The sequence below is a fragment of the Chamaea fasciata genome, unplaced genomic scaffold (assembly GCF_029207755.1).
Source record: "Chamaea fasciata isolate MVZ Bird 193981 ecotype frontalis unplaced genomic scaffold, bChaFas1.0.hap1 SCAF_5, whole genome shotgun sequence".
NCBI lineage: Eukaryota > Metazoa > Chordata > Aves > Passeriformes > Sylviidae > Chamaea > Chamaea fasciata.
In genome coordinates, this window is record NW_027094090.1 from 51,306,067 (window position 1) to 51,321,465 (window position 15,399).

General features: G+C 38.8%; 1 protein-coding gene across 1 annotated transcript in view; it reads left to right on the forward strand.

Moving 5' to 3' along the window:
• Positions 1–15,399, forward strand: part of ANO2 (anoctamin 2) — a 147,384-nt gene that overhangs the window by 64,752 nt on the left and 67,233 nt on the right. The window contains exon 14 of the mRNA XM_066184629.1: positions 9,711–9,794. Coding sequence (XP_066040726.1) covers positions 9,711–9,794 — 84 coding nt within the window. The remainder of the gene's footprint in view (positions 1–9,710; positions 9,795–15,399) is intronic.

Consider the following 15,399-nt stretch of genomic DNA (forward strand, 5'->3'; position numbering starts at 1 on the left):
TCCTGAACTCTAGGTGCTCACCAGCAGAGCTGTTTCAAAACAATAAGTGCCATGGGTTTCTTCAGAAAGAGCTTTCCAATGAGCCATGGAGTCTACAGCCGTGCCTGAATTGACTGAAAATGAGACATACTTGTTTGCTGGTACTTACAATGCCCGTAATTTTGTTCCTAGTTCTGTCCTTTGGTTTGTTCTAATGACTGTCTCTCATCCAAGGATTCATTTCTAACCCTGACTAAAAACAGTGCAATTACTAAAATCATAAATAAATATCATACTAAGAGCAGGTAGACTTTGAACTTTCCCCTGGCAGTAGATGCTGAGTTGTCTCCAAAATGGGGTCATATTCAGTAATTCAGAACCATCTTGGTTTGCTGAGAGGATTTGAATCCATTTCTTCTCTTCATGTTCCAGCATAGTTCCTTCAACAACAGGCCACCTAAAAGTCTTCAGCCCTGCTAGCTGAGCTCAGCTCAAACAGGAGAATGCAAATACCACAGGAGAAAAGCAAGCTGACATCATGGACTTCATGATATAGGACGGTAGTGATGTTGATGAACTGGTGAGGCCACACCTCGAGTGCTGTGTCCAGTTCTGGCCCCTCAGGTCAGGAGGGACATTGAGATGCTTGAGAGCATCCAGAGGAGGCAGTGAGGCTGGTGAGGGGCTTGGAACACAAACCCTGTGAGGAACGGCTGAGGGAGCTGGGGGTGTTTAGCCTGGAGAAAAGGAGACTCAGAGGTGACCTTATCACTCTCTACGATTTCCTGAAAGGTGGCTGTGGTCAGGTGGGGGTTGGTCTCTTTTTCCAGGCAACCACTGACAGAATGAGAGGACACAGTCTCAAACTGTGCCAAGGGACATACAGTTTGGATATTAGGAAAAAGTTTTTTATGTAAAGAGTGATAAAGTACTGGAATGGTCTACCAGGGCAGGTGGTGGAGTCACCATCCCTGGATGTGTTTAAAAAAAAGGATTGGATGTGGCACTCGGTGCCATGGTTTAGTTGAAGTGTTAGGTTTGGGTTGGACTCAATGATCTTTAAGGTTTCTTCCAACGTAATGATTCTGTGATTCTGTGATTCAAGTTCATCACGCACAGTACAAAATCCTCATGTTTAGCTTAATATTTGTAAAATGCTGTGATAGAATCTATAGGTTTGTGAGATCCTGTGATGGAGAGGCCTGAAGAGGTAAAAGTCTGTGGACAGGAACTGTGGGATCTGCAAGAATCCTTTGTTTATGACAAGTGAAAGAGTGCCAAACAAATCTCAGCACAAGATGAAGAATTAGGAACTTAGTATCATAAATATGACTGGAATGGACCTTGAGGGGCCATCCCTTGTGTGTTGCGGGATCAACGCTACTTAAATCATTATGAAGAGATATTTGTCTAATTTGTTCTTAAATAAATCCAGCAGTTGAAATTTCAATTTCTCCCTAGGTAATCTACTCTAATGCTTCTCTATCTGTACTGCTAACAAGCTTTTCCTAGTGGTTTTTAAATCTCCTTGCTACTTGTTAATTCTTTTTCTCTCGTTTTTTTTTTTCTTATTTTATCTTTCAAAGATCAAGAGAGGGCTTACTTCTGTCCTCTTTTCAGCATAAGTCAACACAATATCATATTTCTGTCACCCTTGTTTAAGATGAACAAGCCTCTGCTCTTTCAGTCTTAGCTCCTAAATATTTTCAGAGACTCATAGAATCACAGAATGCTTTGGGTTAGAAGGGACTTTAAATATCATCTCATTCCACCCTCCTGCCATGGGCAGGGACACCTTCCACTATCCCAGGTTACTCAGAGCCCCATTCAGCCTTTCCTGGAACACTGACAGTGATGGGGCAGCCACAGCTGCTCTGGGAAATTTGTGCCAGGGTCTTCCCACCCTCACAGCGAAGAATGTCTTCCCAATATCCAATCTAACCCTGCTCTCTGTCAGTGTGAAACCTTTCCCCCTTGTCCTGTCACTCCAGGCCCCTGTCAAGAATCTCTTTCTCCATCTTTCTTGTAGGCTCCCTTCAGGTACTGGAAGGATTTTCTATGTATCTCTTTATTCTTGTTCCTTTTCTGGCCATTTTCTGGTTGATCCAGGTCTTTTTTGAAGAATAATGAACATGTCTCTTGATATGACATCTTAAACAGCATATCATGCACCATGTCATCTCCTGTCAGCACTTGGTACTTCAACAAAACCTCAGAAGTTAGATCAGGTTTTGTTCACCATTTATCCATAAGATTCATAAAGATGAGGATAAATTTGTCTGTAGAAAGTTACTGGCATCAGGTTTCAGTGATGGTGAAGTCTTTACAAATATTTAAAATTATGTTGGAAAAGAAGAATTGTATGTGACCAAGTTAGGCCAGAAGGAACCAGAAATGGGATCACTTAAAAGAGCGAGAAAGGGACAAGGAAGATGCTCAGGAGGTTTAAGAGTTTAAAGACTAGATGGAGTTAAGCTATCGATTGTCAATTGCTTTAGGAAGAGAAGTTACAGAACCAAAGCAGAAAGAAAAACAACAATAGATTTGAAGGGCTGAGAAGTACTTTGTGAGAGTTACGTTGAAATAAATGCCTTTGGTGTAATTTTTGTGGACATTGACTCCAACCTTTCAGTAAATTGTTTTCTTTAAATACACTGGGCCAAACCTCTTCCTTCAGAAGAGTCACATGAGATATTAATTTAGTCCATTTATTTTTAAATGTCTTGGCGATGACAGTCTGAGAAAGCAGACTCCCTAAGGCTTCTATGCTTCTTTGCAGCTGGCAGCTATACAGACTTAGAGAATTTGTGTTTGAACACCTGAAATCCACAAAAAGAATGGCAAGCATTGGGCACCAAGTGGAAAACAGATAATTGTGTTGAAAACCAATAGAGCATCTGATAAATAAATGGGACAGGGAAAGAAAAGAAACAAACTCAGACCAGAGCCATGAGAGCAGACAGAGCCTTGGGAACACTGTGCATAAATGCACAGAGAACCACAGAATCATTTAGGTTGGAAAGGACCTCCAACATCATTGAGTCCTGCCTTTAACCAATTCTAACCTTGTCACCTAGACCAGAGAACTGACTGCCATGTCCAGTCATTCCTCGTACACCTCCCGGGATGGTGACTCCACACCTCCCTGAGCAGCCCATTCCAATGCTTAACAACCTTTCCAGTGAAGAAATTCTTCCTGAAATTCCTTCACTCAATGTGCTTTGCCACAGATGTGTGACTCTGTAACCTAGTGAAAGAGGCTGTGCATATCATTCTAGTTCAGAGTGTGTAATAAGGAATAGGGCCATCAATAAACCAGGAATAGAGTGGGAGAATCCATACCCTCTTTTGCTTAGTGAAGAAGTACAGGTAAACTCCAATTAATGATGTGGGCAGTAGAAACTCTTGCCTTGAATCTTCAGAAATTGTATTTCCAGGATGTTTCTGCTTTCATTTTTTTGGGTGGAAAAGATTTTCGCCTATTTTGCCAATGATCCTGTGCAAACTGAAATAGAAATGCAATTACAAAATATGAACTTTTAGAATTTTGGCAAGAACTTGGAAGTCAAATGGATAGAGAGTCTGCATTAACTGAAATGCCAAGGAGTCTCCACTCATTGGTCTTGGTATTGTTCAAATAGTAAAGCTGTTATAGTGTTTCTTTATAACAGGGAGGAACTTGAATGTCTGTCCTCCTTAGGAACATTTATTTTCAACTTAAAATCCTTTGCTCTGTAAAATATTTGCAAAATATTTTAGTTTATTTGCAAACTAATTCCCAAAGTCTGATTCTTCCTTTTGCTATTTGGTGAGTTTAAAACACCCCCGTGACTACTGAACCCTTAAATGAAGCCTTTGAGGTCACTGTGGATTACTGCTGGGTTAAGACAGATTAATAAAGAAGGTAGATTGTGTAAAAGAGAATTAAACAAAATTTAAAAAGAAGCTGATTTAGTGATACTAAATATGTTTACAGATACATTTCATTCTCATCTAACTTAATCTTGGTTTAACTTTATTTTCTCTGCCATGGTTTCAAAATTCATTTTGATCTGATCAGTTTGATGGATTCATTTTGTCTTCCACTTTGAAAATGATAGGAGCAGGCTCCTTTTTCTGATGTTTTAATGGTATCTACTAAACCACAAATCATAAGATATTTTTGTTTGCTAAAATCCTAAATGAGGAGACTCAAATAAAATAACTGCATGCCCTCTTGGGAAAAAAAATGTCCAGTATTGGTTAAAGGGGAATTTGTTGCTACAGTATTTTGTCTTGTTTCGAATCTCTCCTTTCTGCATCCGCAAGTTTCTTGTGCCAATGAGATCTTTAGTTTGGATTATTTTCTCCAGATGCGTTATCTCACATTTTTTCCCATAACTATTCTAATTTTTCTGTTGGGTCATGTTTCCAAATATTTTTAAAATCCTTTGTATGCTTTTTTATTAACCTTTTTTTGGGTTTCATTACTCTTTCCAGTGAATCTTCCCTGACCTTCAATAAATTCTTACTAACACTAATTATTTAATGATCCTTGGCTAGCCCTGTTCTTCTAAACAAATCCTTTCAATGTTATATTTAAGTCCTGTGTTTAGGAGGATAAGAGTGTCATTTGGATAGTTGGCAAAGGAATGCTGAAGAATGAATGTTATCCCTCAGCTCTTTGGGAAACTGTTTAGTACCAGGTATTGCTCCACTAAAAAATTATACATGAAGGCACACTTTGAACATGTGTAAGGTTGTAAACTGTAAGAACAAAGTCAAGTGAAAATTCCTTTGCTTTCCAAGAAGTTGGTAAAGGTGTATGATTACATTTTTTCAGTCCCAGACTGTTGATCCAGATATGTGCCAGAACATCCTGGGACTTTAGTACATTTTCCTCTTTTATTTCTCTTCTACCAGACATATCAACATGCTCTCACTTACCTTCATTTATTCATTTTCCTTTGTAATGACCTCATTTATCCTTTCTAGAACTGAATTTTCTTCAAAGCTCAAAACTGGTTTTTTTATTGGTAATCTTGATTCCTTGGAGTGTTGGGGTGGGACACTCAAAGGCCACTTGGGGTGGCACAAGTTTTTCCCTCCCCTGGGATCAGAGAGGTTTAATTTGTCTTTATCCAGCATTGCCCCACTAGGAACAGGGACCACCCTGAGGTCTTTCTTTGTTCTCTCCTCCTTTCCAGTGACTCAGAAGATCCAGGTAGGTGAGCAGGGTTTGCCAGGGATGTGCCCCTTGGAGAACACACAAGATATGGAGTAAGGTGCTGTTTACAGGGGCCTGAAGTGACAGGACAAGGGGAATGGCTTCACACTGGCAGAGAGCAGGTTTAGATTGGATATTGGGAAGAAATTGTTCCCTGTGAGGGTGGTGAGGCCCTGACACAGGTTGCCCAGAGAAGCTGTGGCTGCCCCATCCTTTGAAAGTCAGGTTGGATGGGGCAGCCTAGTCTAGTGGAAGGTGTCCCTGCACATGGGAAGGGGTTGGAATGGGATAATCTTAAAGGTTTCTTCCGACCCAGGCCATTCTGTGATTCTATGATTTGCACAATTCCATTCATCGGTATAGGAGTATTTAAATGGGTTGGATTTGAATTGCATAATGAACAACCACAAATGATTCTATATTCTGCTACACTTACCCACAAAATATGTTATCTGCCACTGGAATGGCAGAATTTGGTTGTTTGGTCCTAGCTTAAGGGAGCTTCAAAATCTAAGGCTAAATTTCAAAATTTAGTTTTACAGGTATTTGTCCAAAGCATTATCACTGTTCTTGCTCAATGAAAGCAGAAAAAGGCATAAAATCTCCCTGTCTGTCTGGCAAGTACAATCCCATAATAGAATGTTCTAGTTTCTTTTGACTAAATCTGTTTTATGTTGCTCTAGAATGTCTTTAATTACAGAGTTCCTGTATACTTGCTCTGTAGCTTTTAACACCCCTAAGCTTATATTCATGCTACATGGCTTATTCAAGCTTTTGCTTTAATTTTTCATTCATAAGATTTATTTCGAAAGTGATCTGGACTAAAAAGATTGTGATCATCTACCAGTGACTCCATGCTGAACATATAAAACTATTTTTCCTTGGACAAGCATCCCATTAATTGGGCAGTCTAAACAGATCCTTGGTGTGAATGACAAACTCTTCCCTAGACTTCTCATCCTGTGCATCCTATGCCACCATCATAAGAAATAGATGGTTTAAGTCCTTGATTTCTAAGAATAAAACCTTTTGCAGCAGAGAACAGCTGGGCTCTCTGTTCTGTTCATTCTGCATTTCCATCTTGCTTTGGGTCAGCAGCTAGGCCATTCCAATTTTTATTTGTGGAAACCGTCCTTCCCACAAGTGTGCACTGCTTAGCTGCTCTGCTTGTGTTCAGGATGTTAGGATAAGGCTGTTCAAGGAATTTGCAGTGGGACTTTGCCTCTACTTAGAGTATATGATTTATTTTTTTGGTAGCTCCTTTGGTCTGCCAAATCTGGGATAGTTGCTAAGGTTCTAATTTTCTTTTATAAATACATTCCATGTGTTTGTCATGCATGTTTGTAAAATTTAATTATCACTTTCTTTCTACACTAAAGAGAAATTAAGGAGAGATTGGTTCACATTACTTATTCTTATGAAATTGGATCATTATCTACAGAGGCTTTCTTTGATGGATGATGAATACATGTGTAGGTTTGAGGAAAATCCTGGAGACCACTCTCAGGGAAAATTTCCACTGACATCAATATGACTTTTGCCTGAGTAGGAATTTTACGTTTTGGTTCTTTGTTTTCAGAATGGGAATTATTGTTTTCTACTCAGAGCACTCGTTTGGCCTCGCAGTACCTTGGCTCACATGGTTTTCAATAAGTGTCTGGCAGCTGTACTGGCAAACTTCCAGCATCCTGGGATTCAGATCTATCCCTACATGGACATTTGGTCTTTGTGAAGCCATCACAACTATTTCTAGCTTGTTTTCCTAAGTGTAGAACTCTTCCCATTTTCAGACAAAGAATTGATTCTGAATCACATTTTCTTTACAGCTGGGTGGAATTGTCCCTTCAATCTATGGATGCATGGGTCTAACATCCCTAAGTCTGGACTGTAAAGAAATATTTTGTGCAAAATACTCATAAAAGGATTATATACAAAATGCATTCCAGAGAGCTCTGTGGTCTGTTCAGGCAAGGGTAAGATGACTTGTAAGCTTCAAAAAAGACAGATCAACTACTATTCCAATACAGGTGTAGGTGTATGAAAGGCAGTTAAAAGGACACTGGAATGTCTTACTAGGAAAGCTAAACATAACTTGGCCAAATTTGAACAGAATATGGACTCAGGGAAAAACTGTCAATAGCAGAAAGTACGTAAGCATACAATGTTTTGCTTGGCATTTATTTTCTTTATTTTACCTTGTTTTCATTCCAATCAGTTTTCAAAAGTTGCTCTGACTTCCAGAGGCTGCCCCTCACGTCTCAGAATGCTTTTCTTAGCAGAAAGTAAGAGAAAAATATGAAGCAAAGTAATTCAGAACTGTAGTAGCATAGTATATTTAGATCTCCTCAGTTTCTTACAGCTTCATTTATCTCCTTTCCCTACTTTTATCAAGCTGTCTCCTCTCATGTAGTCATCCATGCCAGATGTCTTCATCCTTTCTTCGTTTAAGTCTAAAGATGTCTGTCACATCCAACCTCTGAATCTTTATGTAAGGAAGCATAGAAGAAAATAACACAAATCAACACAAGCCAGTAAAAATTTAAAAATTTAAAAAGCATCAGGATACAGGTGTTGACTGCAGCATCTTTAAATGCTTATTGTTGCATCCTTGCCTGTGCTTTCCCCATCCTGCTCGTCACCATTTTTGCTGCTAATCAGCTTTATTAATGTTAGAGTTTACTTGTGCCTCACTATTTCTTGGAGTTCCACATGTTGTCCAGAGGAGGGACACCAAGATGATCAGAGGGATGGAGAACCTCTCTTACAAGGGAAGGCTGAGGGAATTGGGATTGTTCATAAGCCTGGAGAGGAGAAGGCTTTGGGGTGACTTCATTGTGGCCTTGCAGCACCTGAAGGGAGCCCACAGGAAAGATGGAGAGAGGCTCTTGACAAGTGCCTGGAGTGATAGGACAAGGGGGAATGGCTTCAAACTGACAGAGAGGAGGTTTAGATGGATAGTGGGAAGAAATTTTTCCCTGTGAGGGTGGTGAGGCCCTGGCACAGATTTCCCAGAGCAGCTGTGGCTGCCCCATCCCTAGAAGTGTTCCAGACCAGGTTGGATGGGGCTCTGAGCAACCTGATACAGATATCCAGAAGGGAAGTGTCCACTGTATGTGTCTCAAACACTGAGATTGGGATAGCTATGGAGACAACCAAGGATTGTTGGCAATAACAGACACTGACTGTTGGTACCACCATGCCAGGAGGAAGAGCAAAATGTGTCTGGTGAAGGGGGACATATGGAGGTAGAGCAACAATTTTCTGTGGCAAACATCTTGATCAAGTCCACAGACGCACAAAAAAAAATGTGTAGGAATCAGACTGAGAAGTGGGCATGGACTGTAGGAGGGTTCAAGACCATTCAAGACCCCTGAAAGCCTCCGGCCCATTTCCAGAAAGGTCTGAAAGGATGAAGGGTTCATGATAGTTTATTTGCATGGAAAGCAAGAAACTTATCTTCAGGGGGAGAAACTCACCCATAAGAGGGTACCCCGAGCAAGCGGAGATCTCATCAACCCATCAGAGATCAGCACTGAAATTAGGGCTGATGATCTCTTTCTCTCTCTCTCTTATTCATCTCCTTTTCTCTCTTCCTTTTCACCTCATTCCTTTATCCAGAGCACACTCCCATGCTCTTTTACAGTACGTTAGGCACTACATACCAATTTCCATGCCAAGTGTGAAAGTTTTAATTAAATCTTCCTGATTGTTTGCAAGACTGTGACTTTTGTCATTCCTTATGACCAAAACTTACACATCACAGTGGAAGGTGTCCCTGCCCATGGCAGGGAGGTTTGAACGAGATGTAAGGATCCTTCCAACACAGACTATTCTAAAATTCAATGATTTAAACTATACTTCGTCATATACCTTTTGAATACATTAGGAAAATCTCACAATCAGTATAAAAAATAGTGAGGGTTGTGTCTGCTGTGGTGAAAATGTTACAGATACAGAAAATGAACACCACCTGTATCTCTCAAGGAATTCTGGTGAAGTTCCATGTAGGCTCTATTGTATTGTTCATGAGGATTTATTAATTTTAAATGGTTTTTGTTCTTTCATGACTATCAGATTAATTTAAAAATGTCAATAACCCATTTTTTTTGGATGAGCCTGGTATGCAAATGTTCTAATTATACTAAAGAGGCATGATAGGACCAATGGTGTAGGAATAGCCTTTTTTGTGGGAGATGTCAATCCAAATTCCAGCTCTGAATGAAATCAGAACTTGGTGGGAATGAGGAGATGCATCATACTTTTTTCATTTATGAGCTGCTCACTCGAAAAATTTCTGTCACCTTGCTTAATTCATGCTCTAATTTGGGAAAGAAAAATATATTTTGCAAGGACACATTAATTATTGATCAGGGAAACTCGGCCAGATCTGACAGCCTAGTCCAAAAGGTGTGTGGAGTTGAATGATCTTGATGGCTTTGTTTGTGAATAAGTGACCAAAAATGTTGGGGATTTTCTCTTAATCATAATCACATTTGTTTGTTTGTTTGTTTTTTCTTTTTTTCAGGAGCATCCCAGGCCAGAGTATGAAAACAAGCTGCAGCAGAAAAAGCTGAAAAATAAAAACATCACAACAGAAAATTCAAATGAGGTGAGATGCAGCTTACTCTTTTCTTTTATGTGGGATTTGTATTTTGTCATGTTGTGATTATATTTTTGTCTGTCAAAGGTGGCAAAAGGCACTTTTTGTTGTTCTTAATTAGCCTTTTGAGTTGGAAGGTCGTGGTGTGGTGAAATGCAAGCCTGCAGTACCACTGCAGGGCTTTGAGGTCATGTCTTTCAAAGTAAAGCAATTTGCATCGAAATGGGGTTGACAGGTGGTTCAGGATCTAATCTGTAGAGTAGTGCCTGATTCCCAAGATAATCACCACAGAATTCCTATAGCAATCCCTCAGAATGTCAGTACTTTCTGCACAATGAAGAAAACAGCTTTTATTATGGTGATTTCCTTTGCAAAGGTAACCTTGGTGTCTTTAGTCCTGCTGCAGTTACACAGTTGTGAAGTTTTAATGGCATTTCCTGGACAAATGGAAAAATAGTTGGTAGATCACTTTCAGACTGAAATGGGTTCAGGATTTTTATGGCTATTTCAAACTTTTTTTAGCAAACTCCTTTTTATCAATCTCTTGTAAATTGGTGACTGAGGTCTATTTTCTAAACATTCACAAATTCTGTAGTCTTGGTCCTTTAGGCTTGATTAACCATTGCTCATTCCCCGCATTCCACGTGTGCCAGCAGAGTCAAAACATTCCAATACCATGTTCAGCTTCCAGGGAGAAAACCCCCCCAGTCTAATTTGTTTACAGGTTGAGAATCAGTATCCAAAGTGGAGAATTTTCAAGTTTTCAGGTTTGATCCAACAAACAGCTTGTGGACAAACTTCATTATCCCTTTATTCTGCTAACCACCATTGTAAAGTGTTTCCAGGGAATCTTTCATTTCAGTGAGCCTGCTTGTCACCTGTTGCGCTCAACCAAACTCCACAGGAGATCATGGAATGATTCTCAATTATTTTAGTGAGCTTTTGATCCTGCCCAATACGCAGAGAGTCACAGAGCACTGTGTAGTCTTACACATTACACAGCTTTCTTGGCCTTCCAAGTGAGGAATCAAAGACTGTTAAAGTCCAGTATTATAGTTGCTGCTCACCATTTTTTTTTGGCCTAAAGTAAATGGGAACTGGAAACAAGTCAGCCATTGATGCTGTAGAATATAATGATTATCTTTCTTATCTGAGATGCAGAAATAATTATAAATTAGGCATTTAAGGTATAACAAAAAGAAGCTGAAAAAGCCCAAACAAAAATCTCCTAAAACACCAACCAAATAAGAAAACCCCAATCCAAAACACCCCCAAAAAAACCTCAAGAAGAAATGTTAAGTGAATAGGTGGAAAACCAGGAACAATGTAAAGATCCAACACTACAAAGGCAGGAAAAGCTCCTTTCAGACCTCAAGAATGAAAAGACTAACACTGAATATTTTCTGTCAAATTGCTTTCTGTGCCATTGTGGATGGAAAAAATCCTGAATTTCTGAATTAGTGTTCCCCAAATTAATGAAATATATTCCAAGCAACTGAGCAATTTTCCATCAGTGAACATTCTGCTTATTAATTCTGTCCAGTAAACAGCACATTAGTCTGGGTTTGGAAGATGTGTTGCTCAGGCCTTTGTTCGTCAGTGTCTTATGAAATTATGAAAGCAATAGAGGTTGATGTGAGAATTGCAGAAGACAAAAAACCCTAAACGTAACAGTTCAATTAAACTGTCCTAATTGTGAAAAAGGAACCATTACATTTTTGCTTTGGAAGACCCTGAAAAGTTAGACATTATAAGTGATGAGTATTTAAGACTGCAGTAATTTTTCAGCCATATTTTTAGAGGCTTCAGCCTTTTCTTTTTGCAAGATCATTACCTCAGGAGATTTTGTGTGGCAGGTTAATATTAAGGCACAGGTTTCTGTGAGGTCTCTGGCTCAATATTTCTGTCTTGTTGGGTGGAAACCAGGGTACAGAACTTTGTCATATTACCAGGGCAGATCTAGTAGCTGGACAGGCATCAAAGTAGAGATGTCTCTGTAGTTAAAGATTCAATCCTCCTAATTTCTTGTGTGAATACACAGATGTCTGTGAAGTCTCTATCTCTTCATGTCTTGGTTGACAGTCTAATGTCCTGGCATAAGTCTCTGTGAAGTTTTCTCCTGAATATTTTTAGCTAACTAGTGTAAATTAAAGGCATATCTTTTTTTTGTGTGGCTGGTCAACAACTGTAGTGTGCTGTGGTAATATCAAAGGACTGGCTCTGGCACTGTTGCCTAAAACTTCTCATTACTTATCTAACATGAAGTCAGAAGTATCCAGTTCAGCAGCTGTGGCTTGTTGGGATAGAAATGATGCCAAAGGATGGCTATTGTGAGAACACTGGTCTAGAGCTTACTTAAAGGCATATATTTCTATAAAATTACTGGCTTGTTTCCAGTATGTTAATTCCTCTGTTGCAGCGAGGAAGCGACTGGTTTTATGGCAAGAAGCAGCTTTTATGTGCAAAGCTCTGTGTACAGCACTTTTTTTTTTTCCATGCCTTACTACAACAAGGAGTTCCTGTGAAGCTCATTGGGTTATTTTTGCAATGAAGGGACAAGGGTTTGTTTAGGGGCTGCTTTTATGTTTGCAGGAGAAAGGTGACACCAGTTACATCCTCTCTTAAATGATAACTTGGGAATACACATTCAGATGAAACCAGCACACAGTTTTCGCTTTCTGCTGTTCAAGTCATTAACTTTAATGAGTGCAAAAGATGCCCAGCACCTGTCAAGTCCAGTAAACATATGAGTCACTCTACCCAGGCAGCAAATTCCAAATCAGCCTGATGAGCCTGGCAAGACAAAGTATGACACATCTAATGTATTAGCTTGCCCAGTGGGGTTTGTGTTCTAGAATACAGCTCTCATACAAAACACCACTTGGTGTGTTTCCGCTACTGGAATAAGCAAAGAACAAAAATTCACCCTCCACCACCCTGTTCAGTCTGTTCAAATAAATATTTTATTGGTTATTTGGAGAGTGACAAAGAAATTGTGAGGGCTCAGAGTGCTTCACAAAAGATTGGTGTGAAATTACTCTAACAATAATACCCTAAGGCTCTATTATTTCTGGAGAGAATTCATGTACAGCTGAAGGAGTTGAAACATTTGTGTGAAATGCCTCAGGTTAAGTAGCAAATAGATAAACAGACAGTCGTTATGAATTATGACATTGATTTTAGAAAATGACAAGTTCTAAGGAACTGATTTGGGAAATCCAGGGTGATCTGTCTTATAGTCAGTACTACTATTTAATTCTTTATGGTCACATGTTATTTACAAGGACATGTAGTGACAGCATAAGGGGGGATGACTTCAAAGTCTCAGAGAGCAAGTTTAGATTAAATATTAGGATGAAATTCTTCCCTGTGAGGGTGCTGAGGCCCTGGCACAGATTGCCCAGAGAAGCTGTGGATGCCCCATCCCTGGAACTACTGAAGGCCAGGCTGGATGAATCTCTGAGCAACCTGGGATAGTGGAAGGTGTCTCTGTCCATGGCAGGGGGTTGGAACTGATTGATCTTCAGGCTCCCTTCCAATGCAAACTATTCTATGATTCTCTGATAAAAAGGCTTGCAGTGTATAGCTCCTTTATTCATGTACATCAAAAGGCATTTTTGTCCTTGCAGCAGAGATGAAGGATTACACACACATGTATGAGTGCATGTGTCTGATAATATATTCATGCAAACATTGCAGATGCAACCTTTGTAATAAAGCAATTAATAGTATATTTTGTGGTTTCTTAAATGAAGTATGACATGGAAGATGTGGATAGAAATATTTAATGAATAGGGTTAAGTTACTGTATGTGCAGAATGTTAACTGAAAACATGGTGGATATTTGCAATCTTCTGATAAGCTGTTCCTCTCTCTGCAGTAGTGGCATCCTCAGTGGAATTACACAGAGGTCAGGAAATGAGAATTGGTCTCGTGCCTGAAAACATGTGGATGGGGCTAAATCCAACTCTCACTGGAGCTGATGGAAAGCTTTCCAGACTTTTCTGTGAGAGATGGATCAGGCCCTGACTCCTTTTCATTAAATGTCCAGCTGATCTGGCAAACATGATTCAACATCATGTATATGTATAGACATATATTTGTATATGTATATGTATGTGTGTGTTCTTATCTTTCCTATTTGGCAAGAAAGTGAATAACTCATTCTACGTATTTCTCAAGGAAAATTTTCTTTATAGGAAAAACGGGGCTTGTTTCTTGGCTTGTGTCCTGACTTGGAGCAAACCCTAGGAGTAGTAGAGTCTGGAATTCTGTCTTTCCTTTAATTCATTTAAAATATGATATTGGCAGAATCAACTATTTAAACTGTTAATTCAGCTGTAAATGAAACAAATATTTCTTTCTGGACCACCATTTCAGTTAACAACTGAATTAAAGCAAGCTGGTTTGAAGAGGAGGGTCTTTGGTGTAAAGGATGATACAGATAAATATGAAGTAGAATTGTACATTGCTAATTCTTTATATACCTAATTTAAAAATTTCAACATTGCAAAACATTACTAGCAGTTGATTCCTTGCCAATCTTCCGTAAGCAAATCTCCCACAAAGACTAAAAACCCTTTCAGATACCTGAGCCCATCTCTTTATTAAGCAAGTCTCTGATAAGATTAACTAAAGAAAAAAAATCTCTTATTATTTTAGATATTAGCTGAAACTTTGTAGAAGAAACTAAGATAATAGGTCATAAATAACAATTTGTACAATCAGAATTATAAAAGAACTTTAAACATACCCAGAGTTCTTCAACCTCAAATATTTTAGCATTTATTGAATAATATTATTAGTATGAAAAACCCATCAATTTGATACAATATTTCTTAAACTGACCAGTGTCTTTCTGGCCTCTTTCATATCTTTACTTTGAGAAATATCTTTCTAAGCATATGGGATAGTAAGATGAATATGCAATAAATTATTTTTTCTAATTTATTTCTTGCATTATTAACTTTTGAAAATAAAAAATGACCGAATGAAAATAAAAGAATGACTGAAGATGAATGAGGACACTTATGATTATATTCTTACACAGTGATTTCATCCTCTTTTTTGTACCTATAGTTGTTATAAATTTGGTTCTTTTAATGTTTGAGTTCTAAGTTATGGAAGTTTCATACCAGAGTATTCATAAACAGAATTTATCTTCAAAGGAGTGTTGACATGGTCTTTCAATGTGTTATCTAGATGTAGGGGTTCTTTAATTTTAGAGCACGTGGCATGTGCTCAAACCTTCTTGCTGTTGCTGTGTTGGAATTTGGTTATCTTTGTATGAAGTAGTATAAGTAATGCAGCTAAAAATGTCCCACTTGTTCCCTGTTCCTCTGAAAATCTACAGTGGGATTTCCTCTTTTCTATCAGACAAATGAACCCATGGTGTTGCCACAATGCTCTGCTCCAGTGTCTACAATTATATTCCAGCCAGACTTCAGTAGGAAATAGCTCTTCCTACACTCTCAATATGAAATTATAAAATGCTTAAAAGTGTGCTATAGTAGAATATTCCAGGTTGGGAACTTTCAGGATTTTATGTAGTCCAAATAACTACTCCTGTCAAAAGGTGTGATCTCAAACCATTTTACTCAAGATATTACCCAGC